Source organism: Glycine soja, chromosome 20 (assembly GCF_004193775.1).
Source record: "Glycine soja cultivar W05 chromosome 20, ASM419377v2, whole genome shotgun sequence".
NCBI lineage: Eukaryota > Viridiplantae > Streptophyta > Magnoliopsida > Fabales > Fabaceae > Glycine > Glycine soja.
This window is the reverse complement of record NC_041021.1, coordinates 50,566,647-50,591,063: the sequence shown is the minus strand read 5'-3', so window position 1 is coordinate 50,591,063 and position 24,417 is coordinate 50,566,647. Positions and strand designations below refer to the sequence as shown.

At 36.5% G+C, this 24,417-nt stretch overlaps 1 protein-coding gene across 3 annotated transcripts in view; it reads right to left on the bottom strand.

Annotated features, from left to right (window-relative positions):
* LOC114403203 (callose synthase 9-like) overlaps positions 1 to 22,083 on the bottom strand; it is a 63,724-nt gene extending 41,641 nt beyond the window's left edge. For 2 of the 3 annotated variants that reach the window (XM_028366005.1, XM_028366007.1), the window contains exons 1-12: positions 21,816 to 21,955; positions 21,402 to 21,528; positions 20,808 to 21,012; positions 20,321 to 20,418; positions 14,698 to 14,861; positions 13,314 to 13,410; positions 10,098 to 10,208; positions 9,895 to 10,020; positions 6,775 to 6,864; positions 5,447 to 5,544; positions 5,240 to 5,357; positions 183 to 314 (exon numbers count right to left, since the gene is read on the bottom strand). In XM_028366005.1, coding sequence (XP_028221806.1) covers positions 183 to 314; positions 5,240 to 5,357; positions 5,447 to 5,544; positions 6,775 to 6,864; positions 9,895 to 10,020; positions 10,098 to 10,208; positions 13,314 to 13,410; positions 14,698 to 14,861; positions 20,321 to 20,418; positions 20,808 to 21,009 — 1,236 coding nt within the window. In that variant the 5' untranslated portion in view covers positions 21,010 to 21,012; positions 21,402 to 21,528; positions 21,816 to 21,955. The other variant, XM_028366006.1, reaches the window with a different exon arrangement.
* Between the last annotated feature and the right edge of the window lie 2,334 nt (positions 22,084 to 24,417).

Here is a 24,417-nt window from a genome sequence, read left to right as displayed (position 1 = left end):
TTTATTTCCGTTGTATATACACTTCTTGAAGTGGTTAGACAAATTTGCTTAAAAAGTTAACATGTTCTTGTGTATCTATTGAACGTAATCCACAATCTAAGATTGGGGTTATCAACTAATTTTGATGTATGAGCTTATTTCACCTTTAAAATAAATATTCATGAAACATTAGTGGAACTTACTGCGGAAACGATATCATAGAGAGGAAAGATAACATTATCAAGAAATGAGACACCATCCTTAGAATCATAAGTGCAACTATTAGCTGGCTGTGCAATCTGCTGCCTTAAAATCTCATCCATCTCTCTAGCCATCTGCATATCATAATCATGACACAAAAATAATAAACTGTGTTGAAGGCAAAGATAGAAAAGCAAGACAAATTAAAAATTCAGGCATGAAAAGAAAAGAAAAAAAAAGTATTGCAGTATACCAAATAACAAGAAAAATATTGGTGAGCAACATATTCACTGAGGAACTTGGAGGAGAACTTTTCTATACCCTTCAGCCATTGGTCGTCAAATTTATCATCAGTTTTTGTATAATAGTGGGGGGGGGGGGGGTTAGAAATAGCTGCACTGGCAGCAATCTTCCTTTTTTTTTTCTGCTCTTAGTATCTGGTTCCCATCAAGACTGATTTAAGTCTGATTCTGGAACCAGCTCACTGAGATACCATGTTTTTTGTATCCTTAGTACCTCTGGTACTTCATTATCAATATATATTACTTTTGCTGACCAAAAAAAAAATATTCAGTACCGAATATATAGGTGAATATGTATGCATCTGTTAAAATACATGCAAAAGATGTTAGAGAATGACACCATACATTAGGATGATTTGTTACTTAAGAGAAAATTTTGTTAGAAACCTCAACAAATTCATCAGATATATGTATCATTTTATGTATTCCCTTAATAATGATTATTCAGTTAGCAGTCTACATCTCAGAGCATGTTTGGGAATCCATTTGCAAAATTACGTTTGAGGCAAAAGTAACTTTTCCAACAGATCATGACCCTTGCTTTTGCGTTCATTTTGCTTTTATCTGTTGGATTTGCATTGGAATGTTCCCCGCAACATTTCCAACTGCAAATCAAACATGCACTCAGCTTTGTCGCAATCCTTGATATTGAAGAAAATTGCGGACAAATGTAACCACAATTGCAGCCATAATGCAGTCGCAGAGACACCAAAAACCTTAACGTTACAGTCCAAATTGCAGTTGCAGATCATTTTTTTAAAACACCTCGGATAGGAGTACAGGACTATTGAGTTAGTATTTTATATCACCTCATGATGCACATAATTAATTTTGGCCTGTCTGTTAGAACTAAAATAAATGTGAATATGTGATACAGCTTTTTTTAAGAGTTCTTTTTTCAGAAGCTACTATATTTAGTATCTGTTGAAGCAATAAAACATTTTTGCTTTTTTGGTTTATACTTTTTTCAGCAACACATACATTTAATTGACCATCTCTTTTAACTAAAAGCACTTTTTCTAAAAAACCTGAAATAAACGGCACTTGACCTGATATTATTTGGAGATTCTGTTCTATCCTTTCTAACCTAAACCCTAAAATTTCAACAGAATCTGATAATATTTAGGTTTCAAAAAAGTCCCAACCGTACACTAACGGAACTAAGATCCAAGTTAGTTCTATTAATGGATTGGAGAAAGACACATCGTTAATTATTAGGAGTATCTGTGATAGAAAATAACTGGTTCTGTAATAACAAATCTCTATTGAGGCAGAAATCTAGAGCCAAGTGGTTAAAAGAAGGTGATTGCAACTCAGCTTATTTCCACAAGGTAATAAATTTTAGAAGAAATTATAATGCCCTCCAAGGTATTCTCATTGATGGAGTGTGGGTTCAGCAACCTGATGTGGTGAAGAGAGAAGCTGTTAACTTCTTCCTCAAGAGATTCACTGAACAGAATTTATCCAGGCCTACCCTTGATGGGGTTCAATTCCCTTCAATTAATCAGAGGCAGAGGGAGGAACTGATTGCCCCTTTCTCAGACCAAGAGATCAAAGAAGCTGTGTGGAGCTGTGGTGGGGACAAATGCCCTGGGCCTGATGGTTTTAATTTCAATTTTATTAAGGAATTTTGGGGAGTGATGAAACCTGAGTTCAGAAGATTTGTGGATGAGTTTCATGCCCATGGCAGCTTCCCTAGAGGCAGCAATGCTTCCTTCCTGGCTTTAATTCCTAAAGTAAACCATCCTCAGTCCCTTAATGACTATAGACCAATCTCCTTGATAGGCTGCATGTACAAGGTGATAGCCAAGTTATTAGCAAACAGATTGAGGCATGTCATACCTGTCTTAATTGATGAAAGACAGACAGCTTTCATTAAAGACAGACATATCCTTAATGGTATTTTGATACTCAATGAGGTGGTTGAGAAAGCTTGTAGGAGAAAGAAACCAGTCATGATCTTCAAGGTGGATTTTGAAAAGGCTTATGACACAGTCTCCTAGTCTTTCTTGGATTATATGCTGCAACGATTGGGCTTTTGTCTCAAATGGAGAAAGTGGATCTCAGCTTGCCTCCATTCAGCAACCATATCTATTCTTGTTAATGGCAGCCCTACAAAGGAGTTTGCTCCAACTAGAGGTTTGAGACAAGGGGACCCTTTAGCCCCTTTGCTCTTTAACATAGTTGGAGAAGGCGTCACAGGTTTGATGAGGGAAGCAGTTCAGAAAAATCTATACAGAAGCTACATGGTTGGAAAGAAAAAAGAACCCACTAACATTCTGCAGTAAGAAAATGATACTGTTTTTGTGGGTGAGGTTGCTTGGGACAATGTTCTTGTGCTGAAGGCCTTGCTTAGAGGTTTTGAATTGGTCTCAGGCCTGAAGATTAACTATGCTAAGAGCCAGTTTGGGGTTATAGGAGGTGTTGTTAACTGGGCCAATGAAGCAGCCTAAATCCTGAATTGTAGGCAATTGGAAACTCCTTTCTGTTACTTGGGTATCCCTATTGGGGCTAAACCTTCAAGCAGTTTGGTGTGGGAGCCTTTGATCAAAAAATGTGAATCTAAACTATCCAACTGGGCCCAGAAAAACATATCCACGGGGGGGAAGATTACTCTAATAAACTCTGTCCTCAATGTTGTACCAATATATCTGTTATCCTTTTTCAAGATTCCTCAAAGGGTAGTCCATAGATTGGTAGCCTTGCAAAGGAATTTTTTGTGGGGGGGAGACCATGACCATAAGAAAATTCCTTGGGTAAAATGGGAGGTTGTTTGCCTGCCCAAGACTAAGGGGGGTCTGGGGATCAAAGATATCTCCAAATTCAATATAGCTTTGTTGGGCAAATGGATATGGGCCTTAGCTTCTGATCAGCAGCAGCTATGGGCTAGAATTATTAATTCAAAGTATGGAGGCTGGTCTGATTTTCAGTCTGTTTGTGTCCAAGGGGGGGTATTCCTACTGGTGGAGGGACCTAAGGAAGTTTTATCATCAGTCTGATCACAGCATCTTCCACCAATATATGAGTTGGAAGGTTGGGTGTGGGGATAAAATCAACTTCTGGACAGATAAGTGGTTAGGGGAAGATTATACTCTTGAACAGAAATACAATCAGTTGTTTCTGATCAATAGGCAGCAATCAGACCTCATTTCAATGATGGGCAAATTCTCTCAGGATAATTGGAGGTGGGACTTGAAGTGGAGGAGGAATTTATTTGATTATGAAATTGACCTAGCAGTGAATTTTATGGAAGATATTACTTCTATACCTATTCAGAGATATGTGAAGGACATCATGATTTGGAAAGCTGATCCTAGTGGTGTGTATTCCACTAAGTCAACTTACAGACTAATGATGAACCCCTCTACTCCAGCCTCTGATGTGAGAACCTCAATATTAATTTGGAAGCTGAAAATCCCCCCAAGGGCTGCAGTCTTCACTTGGAGGCTTCTTAAAGATAGGCTCCCCACTAGGGCCAACCTCATAAGAAGAAGTTTGATCATCCAGGAGGCTGTTTGTCCTCTCTGTGGCCAAGAGCAGGAGGAGGTGGGTCATCTCTTTTTCAACTGTAAAAGGATAATTGGCCTGTGGTGGGAATCCATGAGATGGATACAGGTTGTGGGACCTCTCCCGGCTACTCCAGCAAGCCATTTTGTTCAATTTTGTGATGGGTTTTGAGCAAATATAAACCATAGTTCATGGTGTGGGTGGTGGGTTGCTCTAACTAGTACCATATGGCAGCATAGGAACCTCCTGATTTTCCAGGACAAACCTTTTGATTCCTCTAAAGTCATGGAAGATGCTTTGTTCCTAGCCTGGTCTTGGCTAAAAGCTAGAGAGAAAGGTTTTAACACTAGTTTTAACCACTGGTCTTCCAATATCTCGGAATCCTTTGGTTAATCTGTGTGGGGTAGCCTTTCTTGTTGGGTTAGCTTGGGTTTTCTTTTGGAGGGCAGCACCAGAGGTGCCTTGTATTTTCTTTCATCCAGTACCCCTTGTACTGTTTTGATTATTCTAATAATATATATACTTTTTGCCTTCCAAAAAAAAAAAAAGAGAGAGGAGCTCTGTATTAGAATTTAGAAATTGTAAAATGACAGTTATTTGTAGAAAATAACTGCCGGCAGTTATGTATTAGGGTTTAAGAGTATATATCTGATAGCAAATCTATTAGGAAGCAATTCAGTAATTGAAACTGCATGATGACAATCATGCATAGAAAATAACCGGTCTAAGTTATGTGTTAGGAGTATATATCCTATAGCAGGTAATGTAATTAGGAAGGTGAAGTTATTTGCAGTTCACTTTTGTCTCTGGGACAGTCTATTAGAACAAAATTCATTTTCATTTACAGAAAAAATGTCGTTCACATCGAACTATATAACAATGAAAAATTATGGCAGTTCCAAAAAAGTGCACTTTTTTTTTTTGGAAGACAAAGATATAATATATTATAGAATCTAGTACCAGAGGTACTCCAAAAAAGTGCACTTATATTTAAAAATAAATAAATCATTCGTAACACTACGGAAAAAGAAGGGATATTGGACAACATTGAAAATTTTGTCACTATCAAGGCACTCTTGATATCTTCTTTACCACTGAAACTTTAACTCAAAATTTTAGGTCAATAAAAAAGAAGAAAAATCCTATAAGATGGCAAAGTTACTGCAACCAATATCAATAAATCAAGCAAAATCTTAAATAACAAAAAACAAAAATAAGAACTGTGACTCAGACTTGTTCAATTAACTTACATGATGGTATATGTAGCACAAGCATTCTGGTAGAAATCTGATATTTGAGGCTTCACCCCATATTAGGAAGTACAAAGAAACATATAGTAATTTCTTCTCTTTACTGACAGCCTCCAAACTGCACAAGAACCATTATACTCCCATTCAGTCTTAGCAACCATATACCAGTAAATTTCAATAATTTTTCAAACAAAACAGGGATAGTACCTGCTCCAAACAGGCTGAATGCCTAAATAATCACACCACTTTATGTAATTCTGAAGGGACTTAAGGAATATTTCCTGCACGGCAACTTCATCCAATTTCTGGAAAAGAAATACATAAAAAAAAAATGAATGTCAACATCTGGGTGACAAATCTGTAAGATATAGGAAAGAATATCAAGCCAAACTGTTAATCCTTATGGTGCGTAATCTTGTGAGTCATTTTACAATTTTCCTTATCAGTTTATTTAAGCTGAAAATTTTCCCTTTGTGGAACCATTTGGAAGTCTAACGTTCAAGTCTTTCATTTTGTAAGCAGAACTCAGCAATATATACACAGAATTCAGTGTAGATAGGATTAATTGAACAGAAGTGCCCATTTATTCAAACATTTATATACAGACAACTTTCTTAAGAATAGAATGAGCTTAGAAGTACTCCCTCCGGACTGAAATATAAGCAAAAAAAAAAATCAATGTGTTGGACTAAAATATAAGCAAATTTTAACTAACTCTCCTATTTAATGATAGTATTTCCAAAACACCCTTTTATTTCCAACAATCTTCTCTTTTTGTCCTATGCAATAAATGTCAAGGGCACTTTAGGTAATGAATTAACTTTTTTATTGAGACTATCAACATTAAATGATGTTAACGAATTTTCTTGATGGATGAGTTAGTTTTTTTTTGCTTATATTTCAGTATGGAGGGAATATCTTCTAATTTTAAAGCAGTCACTCTTTATACACTTTAGAGAGGCTTCCACATTGGAAGTACAGGATGGCATAATTTCTTCAGATTGCAGTGTTACAGGGTAATAGTGAATGCTGCACATCATAATTTCGTTTGGAGTTGATCAATGGGATACTTCACCGTTTGTTATCTGATGAGACTTTTTTTGAGAATTGGAAAACTCAATTAAACCATACTCACACGCACGCATGCACACATGAACAAAACAATTATGCCCTTTAATACACCAATGAGGTGAGCACCATTGGAATGTCAAAAACAATTTTTTTTAGCATCATTCTCCTCATTGCACACATCCACTCTCAATCATTATTCAATAAGTGAAAATTTTGCTTCAGCCTTGAGCACAACAAAACTTCCCCGCAGTCCAATTTTTTCAGAGTTCAGAATATCTACTTCCCTCATTTCACTCAGTAAATGATATAATATGCAAATAAAGCACTCAACAAGAAACTAATCATGTTACTATACACCATTATCTAACAAAACATCCCAGCCCATAGCCCACATTTTTCAATGCAATAATAGTATAAAACAAACGATCCACAAATTAAAAAAAAAAAAAAATCAAAAGACTTACGGGTTCAGCTCCTTCTGGAATTCTTAGTCGAGATTGCTCATTTGCAAGCAGGTGAACTATGTGTTCATGCTGATTAGCTACATTGTCTTTCTGGAAGCAACAAGTTATAATTATAAGCAACAGAATAAAAAGGACTCGGCAAGAATATCAATGCATGAAACAGCTTTCAACCACAAAACAGTGGCACCAATAAATTTAAATTTAGAGCAAGTATGGTATCAAAATGGGTGAGGAGCCAATCTAGGAATATCTACAATCCATTCTAGGGAAAAGGATCCTCTCATGTGGGAAGAAAAATGAGAGATTGTAAAGTGTGATAATCTCACCATTTATTTTTTAAAACTTTCACTTTATAATCAAACATATTTTATTAACAAAATTTATTTAAGGGCCAGAATCTCATCCAGTGAAAATGCCAATGGAGAGAATCCATTAACCCATTCTATTCCAGGAGATTTTTAATTAAACAATGGTTACCTTTGGTTGTTATACATGCATCATCTTTTTGGGGTGTTTACGTGGGAGATGTTCCTTTCTACTCTAGAAGGATTTTAATTTTTTTCATTATTGCCTCTCTACTTTGCATGATTTGCCCATTTGAAAATAGTATTGTATTCAAGGTGAATATTTAAATAGAGACTTCCAATTTAGTAGGGACTTGGTGATACTGAGAAGTGAGAACTACAATAGCTGTTGTACTAGCTTCATTCAGCACATATCTCAGCTAATTCAATAAAATGAGTTCGGAAATTGGAATGTTGTGAGGAGTCTTAACCAAGTCAAAATCACATTCTAGAGCGCAAGATCGTACAAGATTATGATCTTCTCCACCCTCTCTGATTTGGCATCGCAGTTGGGTCGCAATCAACGGGATCATCATGGAAGATTGAGACTTACGCACAGTTCTTTTTGCGAGTAAGTTTGGACTTTGGAGGTTTTTGCAGGTCAAGGTTTTGCAACCCAATTTCAACCAGAGTAGCTTCAGCCAAAAAAAAAATCTAATTACTTAAGCCCAAAGCCCAATTTCACTATTCCCTCTCCATCCAACTACTCTCACGCCCCCTTTCCACCTAAAAAAAAAAAAACTACCGCTCTTCCTTCAGCAAAAAACCAAAAATTACCGCCCTCTTTCTTTTTCAACTAAAAAGAAAACTATCGCACACTTGTGACTTGTCTCTTCCACTCACGCGATAGTTTTCTTTCTTCTCTGTCTGTGTGGACTGCACTCTTCTCTAGGCTCTGTGATTCTGTTTGCAGCACACACACCATCTGTGTGATTCTGTTTACAGCAGACCCACAGCTCTGTTCTACACCATCATTAAAATGACTTCAACCCCAATTCCAAACTCCTCTGTACCTGTGCCTCCTAAAAATGCTGCTGGAAATAGGAGTGATAGGGTTCGGAAGCATTGCATTTCAGTTGGTCGGGATGCTAGAAAACTTCAATGAACGGTATACTTTTTCTTTGCTTATCAGAAAGTGAGAGAAAACTAGCCAATTGGAAACACAGACACATATCCTTTAGGGAAGAGTGACTCTCATAAATGCAGTCCTAACAGCAATTCCTATTTATTTTTTCTCTTTTTTCAGGATGCCTTCAAAAATAATAGTTAAATTGGAAGCCATTCAGAGAAGATTTCTTTGGGGAGGAGGATCAGAGCATAGGAAGATTGCGTGGGTCAATTGGAAGACAGTATGTCAACCAAAAGACAAAGGTGGCCTCGGAATTAAAGACATCAAGATATTCAATTCAGCTTTGATGGCGAAATGGCGTTGGGACCTCTTTCACAAGCAGGAGGAGCTATGGGCAAAAGTAATCAACTCAAAGTATGGTGGATGGAGGGCATTGGAGGAAGGCATAAGAGGAAATCATCAGCAGCAGCAAAACCTAGTAATCAAACGGGAAACCGCTTGGAAGGTGGGTGGAGGTGAAAAGTTTAGATTCTGGGAGGATCCTTGGACTGATAATGGTATGCCACTAATGGAGAAATTCCCAAGGTTGTACCACATATCAAGCCAACAAAACGCAAACATTATGCAAATGGGGAGCATCAACAACAATGGATGGGAATCGAAGCTCACTTGGAGGAGGGATCTATTTGACTCCAAAGTAGAAATGGCGGACACTTTTATTGGGGAAATTTCACAGCAGCAAGTTCAGCCTCATAGGGAAGATACCTGGATATGGAAGCACGATCAAAGCGGGAGCTACTCAACAAAAAGTGGGTATGACCTAATAAGGAGAAAGCTAACGGGGGCAAACCATGACTCTGATTTCGTGGACCTATGGAAGCTACAAATTCCAAGTAAAGCGGCTATGTTTGCATGGAGGCTAATCATGGATAGACTATCAACAAGGATGAATCTTAGAAGACGGCAGGTGATGGTAAATGACTCGATGTGCCCACTATGTGGACTTTAGGAAGAGGAGGCTGCTCATTTATTTTTCAGCTGCAGCAAGTCCCTACCTCTATGGTGGGAGTCGTTCTCCTAGGTCAACCTGGCAACAGCACTGCCGCAAAACCCTAGGGACCACTACCTGCAGCATACAGCAGGGACAGCAGAAGGAAAGCAGCTTACAAGATGGAAATGCTGGTGGATTGCTCTAACATGGATAATCTGGAATCACAGAAATAAAATAGTTTTCCAGAATCATTCATTTGATGGAAGTAAAATATTGGATGAAGCAATTCTCGTACTCTGGACGTGGGTCAAATCCATGGAGAAGGACTTTGCCATACACTTCAACCAATGGTCTTCTAACATAAAGGAAGCATTCAGTAACTAGGAGGGAAGGGGTGATGCTGTAATTATGAATTTCATACATATTAGCTTGGGTCTGTGTATACACGTGAACCAGCTATATATCTACTCCTATATATGTATCCCTAGTACCTCTTGTACTATTCATTATTAATGATATATTTATTTTTGCTGAGCAAAAAAAAATACTAAGATTAACCCACCATAACTAGCATATTCTAATAAATATGACAATATAGTTTCACTACATAGCAGAGATAAAGAAAACTTTGTTTGAGAACCCAAAAATATTCTGTACAATTGAAAGAATCACACCAATCTTGACACGACACCACACAGAAAACATGGTTTACAGACCTGAAATCCAAAGGTACACTGCAAAAAATCGAACATGTTAGCATTCCTTGTAGGTTGAAGGAAATAGCCCCTAGGCAACTCCGGCAAGCCATTGAAATACTTCAAAGCTGAAACTGCTGCTTGCACCTAACAATCATTTTTCTCAGATAATAAGTAGACATGAATATGCAAAAATTTGGGATCTTGAATAAAGTAACTCAAACCTCAGGGAAATAAACAATAGCATTTGTTGAAGAGGAAGCATCTAACGGGATGATGTTGTACGCAACCAGATCCTCTGTCAATGCAGAATCTGAGTCCATGACTCGCTTCAGCTGTAACAAAAAAACAGACGAATATACAATGAAGTTCAGAAAATTTGCTTCTGATTGCACGAGTGATGTCAAAGTAATAACATAAAACATGCTTCAAAGCTCCAACTCACATGTACAATCATTTAACTTAAAAAGTCTACATTCCTTATGAAGCTAATTACACCCAAAAAAAAACAAACACAAGAGAAAAAATTCAAAAGGAACTATATCAGAAATGCTAAACCCAACAAATTTTAGCACTCTGCTAAAAAGATACACTGAAAATAATATGTGCAAAAAATATACCAACACCGCAAACACTGCCTTCCTTCATAAAGCAACTTTGTCTCCATTTCAAAATCCTTTAACCATGCAATAATAGAAAACTCAGCACTACTGCAATGTTGTATATTAACATGTGCTTATATTTATCATAATGCAATAAAAAGATATTCATTGGTGCAAGAACATTTTCAACAGGAAAATATATTGGATAAAGAATGGTTTCATCAGACACAGTTCAACACCACCAGCTAAAACCACATATAAACCCACCACCCCCAACAGAAATTATATTTGCAGTTCAAAAAAAAAACATATAAACCCACCACCCCCAACAGAAATCCAGTTTGATAACACTAAATATTCTAAGTAGCTATCTTCCGTCATACAGCAAGATATCTGGTATTCAAGGGATCATACATAATTAAGAAAAGAGTAAAACAAGTGTTAGAATGCGGGTCTGGGCCTAACTCAACCTCAAGAGCTAACTCATATGGTGAGGGTTGTCTCCTACTTATATACTCTATCTTGGCTTTATCTCTAGTTGACGTGAAACTTAGGTTTTTCCTAATACACACTGCCCCCTCAAGCCCGGCACTTTTTGGGCTTGGTGCGTGGATAATATGGTGTGTGACTCTTTTTAATGGATCTAAGACAGACTTTAATACCATCTTAGAATGTAGGTTTGGGCCTAACTCAACCCCAAGAGTTAGCTCATAGGGTGAGGATTTTTCCCAATAACTCGCCATGAGGGAGGCTCCATCAGAAGTGACAGAAGGTACAGCTTACGCAGAATTGTGGAACATGAAGGTACCGAATAAAATATTAGTTTTCGCTTGGAGACTACTAAGAGATCGGCTTCCCACAAGAAGCAACCTTCATAGGCGACAGGTGGAGATAAATGATAGGAGATGTGTGTTGTGTAGCAGCATGGAGGAGGACACAAAACATTTGTTTTTCCATTGTAGCAAAGTCATTCCTCTTTGGTGGGAATTGTTGTCTTGGGTGAACTATGTCGACCCTTTCCCGCAAAACCCAAAACAACATTTCCTACAACATATACATGGTGTGACTCAGGGAGCTAGGGGGGACAGGTGGAGGTGGTGGTGGTTGGCTCTTACATGGTCGATATGGTAGTAGGGGTGGGAATAGGCCAGGCCAGGCTTTGAAAGACCTGAGTTTAGCCTACAATGAATTTTTGAGGCCTGAACCTGGCCTATAGCCTATCAAAGGCTTTTATTTTGGCTCGGTCTGGCCTTTTTAAAAGCCTAGTCTGGCCTTTTTAAAAGCCTAGCCTGGCCTTTTTAAAAGCCTAGCCTGGCCTGATAGCCTTTTTAAAAGCCTTCTTTACATTAAATCTTTAATATCCCTTTGCTCTGGAGTAGGCACGTAATAGGAAAGTTAAAGAAAAATGAAACGTTAACAGAAATAGGAAAGCCAATAAAAATAATGAGAAATATAAAGGGGCACATGACTCACACCTAAATTGTAATTAAAGTCTTACTTGATTATAGGAATAGAAGTTATGGAGCAGTAATATGTAATCAAAGTCTGATAGTTTTAAAAAAAAAATTTAATTGTACCCAAAAAATAATATAAATATATATACATATATATAGGCCGGCCTATCAGGCTTATAAGGTTTTTTAATAAGCCTAAGCCTGGTCTATTTAATTTAATAGGCTTTTAAAAAAACCTAAGTCTAACCTTTTAATTAAATAGGCCAGTTCAAGTCAGGCTTTATGTAGGCCAGGTCGTAGGCCCCTGTAGACCGGCCTGGCCTATTCCCACCCCTATATGGCAGCAGCGGAATAAGATAATCTTCTCCGATGACACATTTGATGCTAATAAAATCATGGATGATGCATCTTTTCTACTGTAGACGTGGCTACGGAATTTAGAGAAGGACTTTAACATTAGCTACAATCACTGGTCCAGCAACCTTAGATCAGGATTTGTGTATTAGTTTATGACAGTACAGGGCATAGTTGCAAAATACAGGTCACTTGTAATCTAGGCTTTGGTTTCTATTAGGATTACATTAGTCCGATAATGAAACCATCAGCCTGCGGTCTTATATTTTACTTGTAAATCTAGTACCTCTGGTACTCAATTAATATATTATCTATTTTTGCTGCGCAAAAAAAAAAAAAAAACAGAAAGAAAGAAAGGTAAGAAAACAAATTTAAAAAAATAACAAAATTAAGAGGGAGGGGAGGGGGGTGGGGGATGATCATCAATTCTAATACAAAGTAAAGAAAATAACAAGTCTATAAACGAATCACCACCTCTTTTACAAAGTTATCAAAAGTTCCCCTAAAAGATCTGTCTCAAACATTTTATTGTTATTTTCACTTTTATTTATAAAAGTGAACTATTTCAAAGAAACAAGAGAAGAAATATTGAAAAAGGAAAATCCTCTCAAAATCACAAACCAACTCATTAGCAGAATAGACAAAAATGCTCCCTCAAAGAAAATAATCCATAACAATAAGCAAAACAAGAATCTGTTAATTTATATTTGGCTTATTGCACTTTTTTCCCCCAAAGTTTCACAATGCATGATTTTGCCCTGAACTTTTTTTTTGCAAGTTTTGCCCACCAACTTTTTTCCACGAATTTTGCCCCCACGTAAAAACACCGCCACAATTGATGGAAAAGAATCATCACAAAATGACAAAAAAGTCTTATTTGTGGCGGTTCAAAGGAAAAACTGCCACAATGTCTTAATTGTGGCGGTTTTTCTACATGGGGGAAAAATTCACGACATTGTGAAACTTTGGGCACAAAAAGTGCAATTAATCCTTTATATTATTAAGAGTGCCCAGAAGGTAAGAACCCAACCTCATCAGGAATTTCTTCACTCAGCTGCTCAAGTACTGTTCCCAAAACCTTTAAGGTAGCAAAAACCCTTTTCCTCTTCACAGTCTTGCGCTCCAACCTGTATTCAGAAGAAAACACTTAATGTGAAAAGGAATGAGCATAATCAACACAAATCATGTAGCATGTATAAATTAAAAGCCATGACAGAGATCGCAGATCATAAAAGAAGTTTGTGAACAAAGTCTATGTAGTGAGCAATTATTTTGGATAACCAATGAAATTTTGAAAAGGGAAGAAAGAAAGAATTAAAAAGGAGGAACAGTTGATAATTATTTTGAACGCGAGTGTGTGGATAGTTGATAATTATTTAGGCCGCAATGGCATGTTTACATAGGGAATTTTAGCCTTCCACCATTGATAACCTTGGCTTCAAAACAAGGAGTGCCACTTAAGATGGCTGGGTACAATCTCTGCTCAGTGAACTCCTAAATTCTGTACTCCTACAATACTTCAAAATAACCAAAGCACTATTGCTTGGTCACAATCTTGTGTTAACTCGCGTACTAAACACATGGAGCTGAATATTTTGTTTGGGAACAAGTCAATATTACTTTCGAGAAGTCAATAATACTCAGGAATATATTTTTAAAACTTGTAACAAACACCGGAAACTCACATTTCCAAGTTCAATTTCATAGGAATGACTTTGTAAACCTTCAAATAAACACACTAATGAAACTCTCCTATCATCCAAATTAACAGAGTACAGCATTATAATGGGTTGGACAATCTATTGGCTCAATTAAAAAATACTACCCTTCTTGGCCATAAGTTATGGCATATACCTCTGAACCTTACTAATTGAGGTTGAGGCAATAATACGACATCACAGCAAGTATATTCTAAATTGGATAGTTTTGCTGGGACTCTGACACAGGATCAGCTTCATTCTAACAAGTTTTAAATGTTTATATTACAGGTATGTATACATATGCTTCACTTTCTTTCATATGAAAGAGATTCTGGATGACTTGAAAATTTTCAGTTTTGGAATAATTTGAAGATTTTTTTATACAAAATCCGCAATTAAAAAAATTAAATTACCACTCAACTACAAAACCTAATGACTGAACTCAATGTACAAACACAAAAAGCATGATACATCAATTATCAAACTTGTTAAATTCTATTGTAAATAACAAAGTCAAGCTTTATCCCATTAGGTGGGGCAAATCCATCACAAGCAATCAACACAATAAAAATGAAAGAGCACAGAAAAAAAAAAACAATCAGACACATTTTATAACTTATTTTGAGGCAGGTGGTGCCCCAACAGGAGGGGGAAAGAGGAAGCACAGGATAATCCAAATGAGTGTTATGCCATTTTTTCAGTCAAAATACATACTCGCCAAGATCCCGGCTGAAAGCACCAGATTCCCGTAACTTCATTTCTTCCTCACGTAATTTATCCACATTATGCTTCTCTCTATAACTCTTGTAGAACTCTTGTAACCGAGCTATGTCCTGACTTCTATCTATGGTTCCAGCTTCTCTTTTAGCCAGCTTTTGCTGAAAATATAAACAAATAACATAGATATAACAAATTATACCAGACCCTAAAAGGATGGACAAAGTTTACTAAAATGAAGAAACTAAAAAAGAACAGTTAATACTTTAAAAAAATAAAGGGAGAAAAAAAAACAAGTGTAGATCATAAAATGTCATAATCTCTCTAAAGAGAGCATGTCAAATTCTGTTACATTCTGCTAGAACTGACAGTTGCCAGTTAGAGTAGAACACATGTATAGTTATAACAGGATATCTACATGATCTTGTATAATCTTAGGGCCTATTCTCATCTCCTAGTGGTACAAGAAGCAATCATCAGTTCCTAGATCCAGCACTCAAGCTGAATGCAAGTGCTTGGCCAACACAATAGCTGAACTACTGTAGATTCAATCCCTTGGCTGAGCAAAAGGAAAGCTTAAAATTTTGACACTCAATAGAATCAACTCCATCTGGAATAATATCCTCTGAACTCAAAATATTCACTATATGATTATTTTTTCCTTCACCTTCTTGTTCATCTTCCCCTAAGATCATAACTCTCAAATTCTTGGTAGGACACCAATGGTTCGAAGAAATGTCTCACCACAGCAAAAACATTGACCCTCTTCCATTCTATGCATGTACTGGTTGTAGGGTAACTGTTTGGCACCCTTACTACCATCTGAATGAGGCTTTGTACTCCCTCCCAATCTTGGAGCTTGAATTTGATTGTGAAGCATTATTGTTGCCAGCCACCTTTTCCCAGTTCAAGAGAAGGGTTCTTGGATCCCAATTGAAAGGAATTGCTGAGCAACAAATTCATCTTGACAATTGAATCACCTCAAGAATCAAAACGTGTAGAATAATAGATACCTCTCTTTTCCGACCCACTCCATAATTGAGCTTCCAAGAGCTCCCCCACTCAATTGCACAAGCTATCTCCACTGCTCGCAATATCTCCTTTGGGTTATGCACCTGAATTTGTCACCTTAACTCTGGTTTTAGCCCACAAAGAAAGTACCCCAACAATTGCTCTTCCGGTAAAGCCCCTGGTTTGGGCAATGAGGGTTTCAAAAATGTGCGCATACTCCCCAACAGAGTCCCTCCTGTTTCATAATAGCCAATCTTTCAAAACATTGCTACTGTAATTTCCACCGAACCTCCTTAACAAAGCTGTAGAGAAAGCCTCTACTTGAAATTGAATTCTTTTTGCTGCCAAAATCGAAACCAATGAACGACCACTCCTTCCATGCTCACAAATGCCAATCATAACTTTTTCGAAAAAGGAATACCTTGTACCTCAATATATTTTAGCACAAGCAATCCAAACAATTGAAATATCACCTTCAAAGACTGGTAAATTCACTATTTTGGCCTACACATGCATCCCCTCCATCATTGTATGGTCTTCCTCCTCGTTCGCCACTTTCTTCCTGTTCGTCATAAAAGAATATGGCTTGGGTTTTGTCTTTTCCCCTTCCTTCTCACCCTCAAACCACCGTAACCTTTGCTTCTCCATCAATTTGATAATTATCTATTTGATTTCTCATGTTGATCCAATCTTTCCAAACAACATCATGGCAAATTCAAGAGAACCCTCCAATTTCTCAACACAGATATCAATCCTTAGAGGTCATCAATAGGTCAGACACATTGTTATGTCAAAGCTAAAAGAATAAGCAAGAGGAAAGAATGAGGGAAAGAGAAAAGAGAGAACGATTCAAAGCAAGCTCCGCCAAGGGACAGTCCCCTTTATCAACTGAGAAATCAGTTATCACAAATGTGATTAGGCATACCCTCTAAATTAAGAGGCCCCTTCTATTTATATCTATCACTAAGCACAATTCAGTGTGGGATTGTGGGAGTCATAAAAGCCCTAGACCAAATGGTTTGAATTTCAAATTTATCAACGAGTTTTGGGATTTAATGAAACCTGAGGTGCTTAGATTTCTGGATGAGTTCTATGCAAATGGGAGATTTCCTAAGGGCACAAATGCTTCATTCGTAACATTAATTCCAAAAGTGTTCGATCCTCAAAACCTTAACCAATACAAGCCCATATCACTGATAGGGTGCATATATAAAATAATGGCCAAAGTATTAGCAAGAAGATTGAAGAAGGTGCTGCCAAAGATCATAGTTTTTTTTTATCAGCAAAGATAAAAGGTATATATAAGTAAGTACTAGGGGTACTAGCCAAAGATCATAGATGAGCGACAATCAGCTTTTATTGAAGGAAGGCACATGTTTCACAGTGTCTTAATTGCCAATGAAGCGATGGAGGAAGTCAGGAGAAATGCTAAGCTGTTTGATATTCAAAGAGGACTATGAGAAGGCATATGACTCAGTTAATTAGGACTTTTTGATCTTTATGCTCAGGAAGATGGGCTTCTGTCCTAAATGGATTAATTGGGTGGATGGCTGTCTCCAAACAGCTTCTATGTCAATTCTGATTAATGGAAGTCCTACAGTTGAATTCAATCCACAAAAGGGACTCAAACAAGGAGACCCATTAGCCCCTCTCCTATTCAATATTGTGGCTGAGGGCTTAATGGGTATAATGAGAGAAGCATTGAAAGTAAACAAATATAAGGGACTACTGGTTGGAAGAAATGAGGTAGAAATCAGCATTTTGCAGTATGCAGATGATACCATTTTCTTTGGTGAAGCATCCATGCAAAATGTGAAGGTCCTCAAGGCAATGCTGAGGAGTTTTGAGATGGTATCCAGCCTAAAAATCAATTTTGCAAAAAGTCAGTTTGGGGCGGTTGAAAAGTCTGTCCAGTGGTTGAATGAGGCTGCCTTGTACCTCAATTGCAGTTTGCTATCTGTACCGTTTATCTATTTGGGCATCCCCATTGGGGCAAATCCAAAAAGTAGTGTGACTTGGGAACCCATTGTCAAAAAATGTGAGTAGATTAGCAAAGTGGAAACAAAAGCAATTATCATTTGGGGGCAGGGTGACTTTGATAAAGTCATTCCTGAACTCAATTCCTATCTATTTCATTTCTTTTTTCAAGATTCCAAAGAAGGTGGTACACAAGCTAGTCACAATACAAAGACGGTTCCTGTGGGGTGGAGATATGGACAACAATAAAATTGCTTGGGTGAGTTGGGAGACAGCATGCCTATCAAAAGAAAAAGGAGGTTTGGGAATCAGAGATTTGACCAAGTTTAATCAAGCACTTCTTGGAAAATGGAAGTGGGATTTATTTCACCACCAAGGAGACCTTTGGGCTAGAGTGCTAGATTCCAAATATGGAGGTTGGCGGAACTTGGATGGCAACCATATACCTCAATCAGCCTCCAAATGGTGGTCTGATCTGAGTGAGGTGTGTCACAATTCAGGGGAGGAAAGCTAGTTCCAACAAGGTATAAGATGGAATCTAGGTTCTGGAACAAACGCTAGGTTCTGGTGCAAAAGCTAGATTTTGGGAAGATGGGTGGATGGCTGATGGGATCCCTTTAAAGGTAAAGTACCCTAGACTTTACCTGAATTCGAAACAACAAATGCAATACATTCTACAGATGGGAGAAAGTTCAGAAGGAAGTTGGGAGTGGCGTTTGCAATGGAGGAGGCTACTGTTTGAGGCTGAGATACCTATGGGAGCTGCTTTTCTGGAGGAAATACAAAATGTTAACATACATATGCAGCATACGGATACATGGGTATGGATGAATGATCCAACTGGAAAATACACAGTGAGAAGTGCATATCAATTACTGGACAGGAACTCAAAAGATGATAACACAGATGGGATATTTCATGACTTACGGAAGCTAAAAATACCAAGCAAAGCAGCATTTTTTGCCTGGAGACAAATACGGGATAGGCTGCCCACTAAATCGAATTTGACTAGAAGAAATGTCGACATCAATGATACTCTCTGCCCGTTTTGTAGAGAAAAGGATGAGAATGCAGGTCATCTATTTTTCAGCTGTCACAAACTTGGGCAGATCTGGTGGGAATCTTTGTCCTGGATTAACATGGCGGGACCATTCACGCAACACCCAAGACAGAACTTCTTGCAGCACTCGTTCTGTAGTACCTATCTTGGTATCAAATCACAGAGATGGTTAATTTCGTGGGTGGCACTAACTTGGTGTGTATGGAACCATAGAAATCGAATGATCTTTTCAAATGAAAGCTTCAATGCCAACAAGATACTGGATGAAGCCATTTTCTTTTGCTGGAGTTGGCCGAGGAACCTTGTAAAAGGATTCGACAATCCTTTTCATCAGTGGTCTAGCCATATTAGAGAAGGGTTCTGTAATTAGTGGAAAATAGTTCCACAAGCAGGGATCACCAATGTAAATTATACACTTAGAGTTTTGGTTCATTAATCCATGATGATTAGTTTTGTATTAAGGAACCAAACCTCCACACCGGAGATTAGATTGGTGATTGTAAATATACCAGTACAACTTGTACTGATTTCAAATTAATATATAACATTATTTTTGCAGATCAAAAAAAACAAACTAAGTACAATTCAGTTCTCTTCAATTACTAACTGCCTAACTAACTCCCCTTTTTCCTTCTACTGTACACATTGAGTATCTTGGTCCCTAACAGATTCCCTCACTTTCCATCCCTTTACATTTGGGTCTTGAATCCTATCATAAATTAATCGCATCACATTACTGTTTTGAACTCGTCCAAGGGTCCAGGCCCTACACGCAACCTGGGACATATTGTCCATCTTTGACCCAAATCCGGATCACCCATCTGAAGAATCTCAGAGGCATTCCAGAACACTTTACCACCTCCTGCGAGAATGTCTTACCGCCAAGGCTCCCCCACCTTCTTAGGTGCAATAGGATCTGAGCACAGGAGCTGCCTTATGTCCACCAAGCCGTGACCCAACCACACCCAAACTATAAATAAGGGGGAGCCACCCTGACCAGCTACTAGAATTTGCCATTGATTTGAGCATCAAAATGCCTGCAATTTTCATTGCAGTTCCATTACAGAGGAGTAGCACCACCATAGGAATAGAGCTCTGATAAGCAACTCAGAACTCAGCACATACGCATACTAATCTCTTCATAAATGATGACTGGTGAGATATCAATAACTACCGTAGAGGTTTTACCCTAAATGTATAGTGGCCAAGATTAGTTTGAAATATTAAAAAACAAAGAAAGAAATGAAGATGGAAGTTAATCTAAAGCCCTGCTAGCATTGCATTAAACTGTAGCAATAGGCCCATGGACTAATTATCAAAATGACTATAAGGCAAAGTTCATACAGCAAATTCAAAGACCAATCATGCAATAAAATAAAATAAAAATTAAAAAAAGGAGTCAAATGATATGAACTTTCCAAGGGAGCTGCACTGAGAGACCATGCAGCAAAATTCTAGCATGCCTTTCAAGCACCACAAAGTCACAGACAAATCAAAACATACCGGTATGCACATGTCAAGTATCCTGAGCACAACTTTTATTTTACATAAAAGTAGACAATAAATTTCTACCTTGATGACAGACATCAAACCAGTCTTGAATTGTAAAACACCTCGGCCTTCACTGTTAGGATCCAAATTTTGAGATAATGAATATGCATGCTCACATACTGCAAACAAATAAGAATTATTAGAACAAACAATAGTCTCGGCCTTCACTGTTAGGATCCAAATTTTGAGATAATGAATATGCATGCTCACATACTGCAAACAAATAAGAATTATTAGAACAAACAATAGGTATCATGTCTATAGGAGCTTGTTGGTCAAAGTATATATATGAATTTTCAAGAAAAATGTTTTCAATGGGACTTTCCCATTTTTCACCACTTAAGTTTAACAATTTCCTATCATCCACCACACAAGAAAGCAGAGATAATATGAAACTGCAAAACTTCTATTGACTTCAAAACTATTTTGTGGTAAAGATGTTGAAAAGATGGCACATTAATAAATAAAAAATGCATAAGGAAAACGAAGCAAGATGTGACAAACATACATATTCTAGAGATATTGGGATCATCATCTTCAATTTCATCAGCAACTCTCAAAATTTCATCGATATCCCTATTTTTAGCTAGGGCGGATGGTACATTTCCAGCAATTCCACCAACAGGCTGCCCGTATGCATCATCACCAGTCCTTTCCCTCCTCAATGCAGCACGGACTAACCGCTCCCAAAGCTCCTCAGCTCGAGACATTTTCTATAAATATAAAGTGAAAAACATACAAGTTAATATTAATAATTTACAAAACATGTCAAACCAAAAACCATTCCTGCAGGAAAAACATAAGTGCAAATCAAAACAACCAGCAATCTAAACAAGAGAAATGTTTGTTAAAATATTACTTCACCATCCATCCACCAATATTGTCTTGTTGTTAAATCTCAAAAGTTGACTTGTAAATTTCAAAAATGTGGAGTGGAAGATGCAAGCCTCCACACAAAAACCAATTATGAAATGCATGCCGCAACCGAATCATAAGAAATATAGAACTCCGGTGATGTTTAAAGTGCAGTACAGACTACAGAGTAACTAGCTCCAATAACCATTACGTTAGAGAGTCACCAAAGATTCACAGTACTTATTACCTATTGAACTTAAAGGTTCACAACAGCATCAAACGATGAAAAGTTGATGAGAAGAGTTATCGAATCGAGTGGATCCACTTCAACCTCAGTCTATAGCATCAAATCAGTAGCACCAGCAAACAATCCACTGCAGCAAGACAAATTACCTTCCATGTTCAGAAAAGCACACGAAATGCTACAAGAAGCTACAAGCATAGCAAGTGAAACTACAAGAACCACCATTCCGCATATAAACAGAAGATCACACGATTCAGACAGAAAGAAGCTTCATACAGTTCAGAAACTTGAATTTAAACGAAACGAAAAGAAAAGCACGAGATCGAAAAGCTTTCTTTTCCGCGCTAAATTTTTCTCGGAAAAACAAAAAACGAAGGGAATAGCAAGAATAAGCGAAGGAAATGGAAAATGGAAAACCTGAAAAACCCTAGGAATAGGGTTGGGAGTTGAAAAGGAGCAGAATCGCACTCTAATTACTGAAAAACGGTTTTTGTGCGCTCTCTGCTCTGTTTGTTTGGTTTGAAATGCAGAAAAGTGAAAGAAAAGGAAAAGTAGTGGGCAACCGGATCTACCGGTAACGGGCAAATGGCGTTTGGGTTGGGGTGGATGGCGTCGTCAAACACAGACGCGGATAAGTAAATGGCAAACCCACGACGGCACAAGAAATGGACCACTTCAGCAAAAGTAATCAAAAGAAAATCCGTGTCTTAACCCGATTGTGATGGACACGAGTAACTTAACAATTAAGTAAGTAAACGCGTCATTTCAAAAATAGGGTCACTTATTTAAATTTATTGATTGAAATAAATTTTTATTTTAGTAAAACACATAAATTTTTTATTTGTTAGTATGATTGTTTAGAAAATTATATTTTTTTACTTCTTAAAAAATACTTATATAAAAAGCATTTCTCATAATGGGGAGGATGTTAGATTTACACTCCATAAGTAAAAAACTGTTACCATTTATTAATTTATCATTTAATATATGCTTTAAATTTTACGGAAATAATTGTACGCTATTTACTTATTTTAAAAAAATTTAATCTCTTAACTTGTCTTAATATGTATTTTTTTAAAATTGAACTTGAATATAAATATTGATGAAATACACGAAATATTTACATGTAATAAAAATATAACATGATGTAAGAAGTTATTCACGCCATGCATCATAATCGTTAACTATCTATTTTAAATTATTTTTAAAATATTATTGTAACTAGAAATTTAGGTTATTTTTACAGGATAAATGTTTATCTTTATATAATTAAAATTTATAATAAATAAATATTTAAATATATAAATTATATTTTAGAATAATTTAAATTATGATATGAGGTTATTGATATTAAAAAAATCTTAAAATTAATTTAAAGATAGAGATAAGACCCCCTAAAAAAAAGATATAGATAAGACACAATAATTAAAAGGGATAAATAGTTAAAGAAATTGAGTTTTTTTTTTCAGATGTGCTAGTGGCTGCAGTTAGGAAATAGTTTCCTTTTCTATTTTTTTTCTTTGTCTTTCCCATTAATAAAAAATATGGTTAAAAGATAAGTTTTTTTTACTAGTTATAAGAGTAATGTGTGAATACACCCTCAAATAAAAAAATATTTAATTGAGAAAGTAAAAAAAGTGAAAAATTCACTCTTTACACACAGTAGATAAAACTTATAATGTCACTTTGCTCTTAAGAACATAGATACATTGTTGAATTTTAGTAAAACCTTTGCGCGTTTTTGTTTTCGTTCTTTTTCTTTAACTAATCGTTGTCGCATTCTTAAAATATCTATAATTAAGTATTGTACAAAATTGAGATATTCTAATTACTTAAAAAAAAAAAGATAAACACATGTAATATCGAGAGTTTTTTAATCCATCCTCGTGTTACTTTGTCCACTAACTTACGGCATCTATTTATTTTAGGACAAGAGAATGTAAGTGATAGCTCACGTTAATTTTTCATCTCCATCTAAAATCCACAATTTTACAAATAACTATATAATCATATTTGATTACCATTACCATTGTTGTTATAAATTTAAGGAAACAAATGTGTGTTTTGATTCCTGTAATTTCAGCCATAGGTGGTAAAATAGGCTACTTGGTCCAATATAGACTATAATGGATGGGATCAAAAAAGTCTGAACTTAATTTGTGCCTAAAAAAGGAACTAGCATTCACAAATTATCAATTAGTGACAAGATTAAATATGCAAAATCTTAAAAGTTAGGTGGCCAAATTTGTAACATCATCAAACATAAAAATAAAATGTGTAATTAAACATATTACAAGCGCTAAAACATTATTGTGACAATATCATCATAGTTTTTATCCACACCATATAAATCGAAAGGAAGAGACCAAATGGACTACAATTAGAAAATAACACTAATCTCACAATATTAGTTGCACTTTTTTCTATTGTCAAAAGCCAATATTGTTGGTAAATTATTTTTTTATATTTAACTAGGTAGCTGTCTGTGCTTTGCACAGGCTTAGTAAAAAGAAGGTAGCAATGGCCCATAAGAAAGAGAATGTGCAATGCAGTAAAAAAGTTAAATCAATGTGCGTGGGCCCATATCATACACAATCAACACGTGTACAACTAAAATAGAGGTCGGATAATTTTTATAATAATATTGAATTGATTGATTGATTTGTGACAATATCATCATAGTTTATCCACACCACATAAATTGAAATGAAGAGACCAAATGAACTACCATTAGAAAATAACATTAATCTCACAATATTAGTTGCACTTTTTTCTATTATCAAAAGTCAATATTGTGAGTAAATTATTTTTTTATATTTAATTAGGTAGCAGTCTGTTTGCACAGGCTTGATAAAAAAAAAAAAAAAGATAACAATGACTCGTAAGAAAGAAAATGTGCAATGCAATAAAGAAGTTAAATAAATGTGTGTGGGCCCATATTATGTCAACAGGTGTACAACTAAAATGGAGGTTGGATGATTTTTATAATAGTATTGATGGAATATTACAGGATACTAAG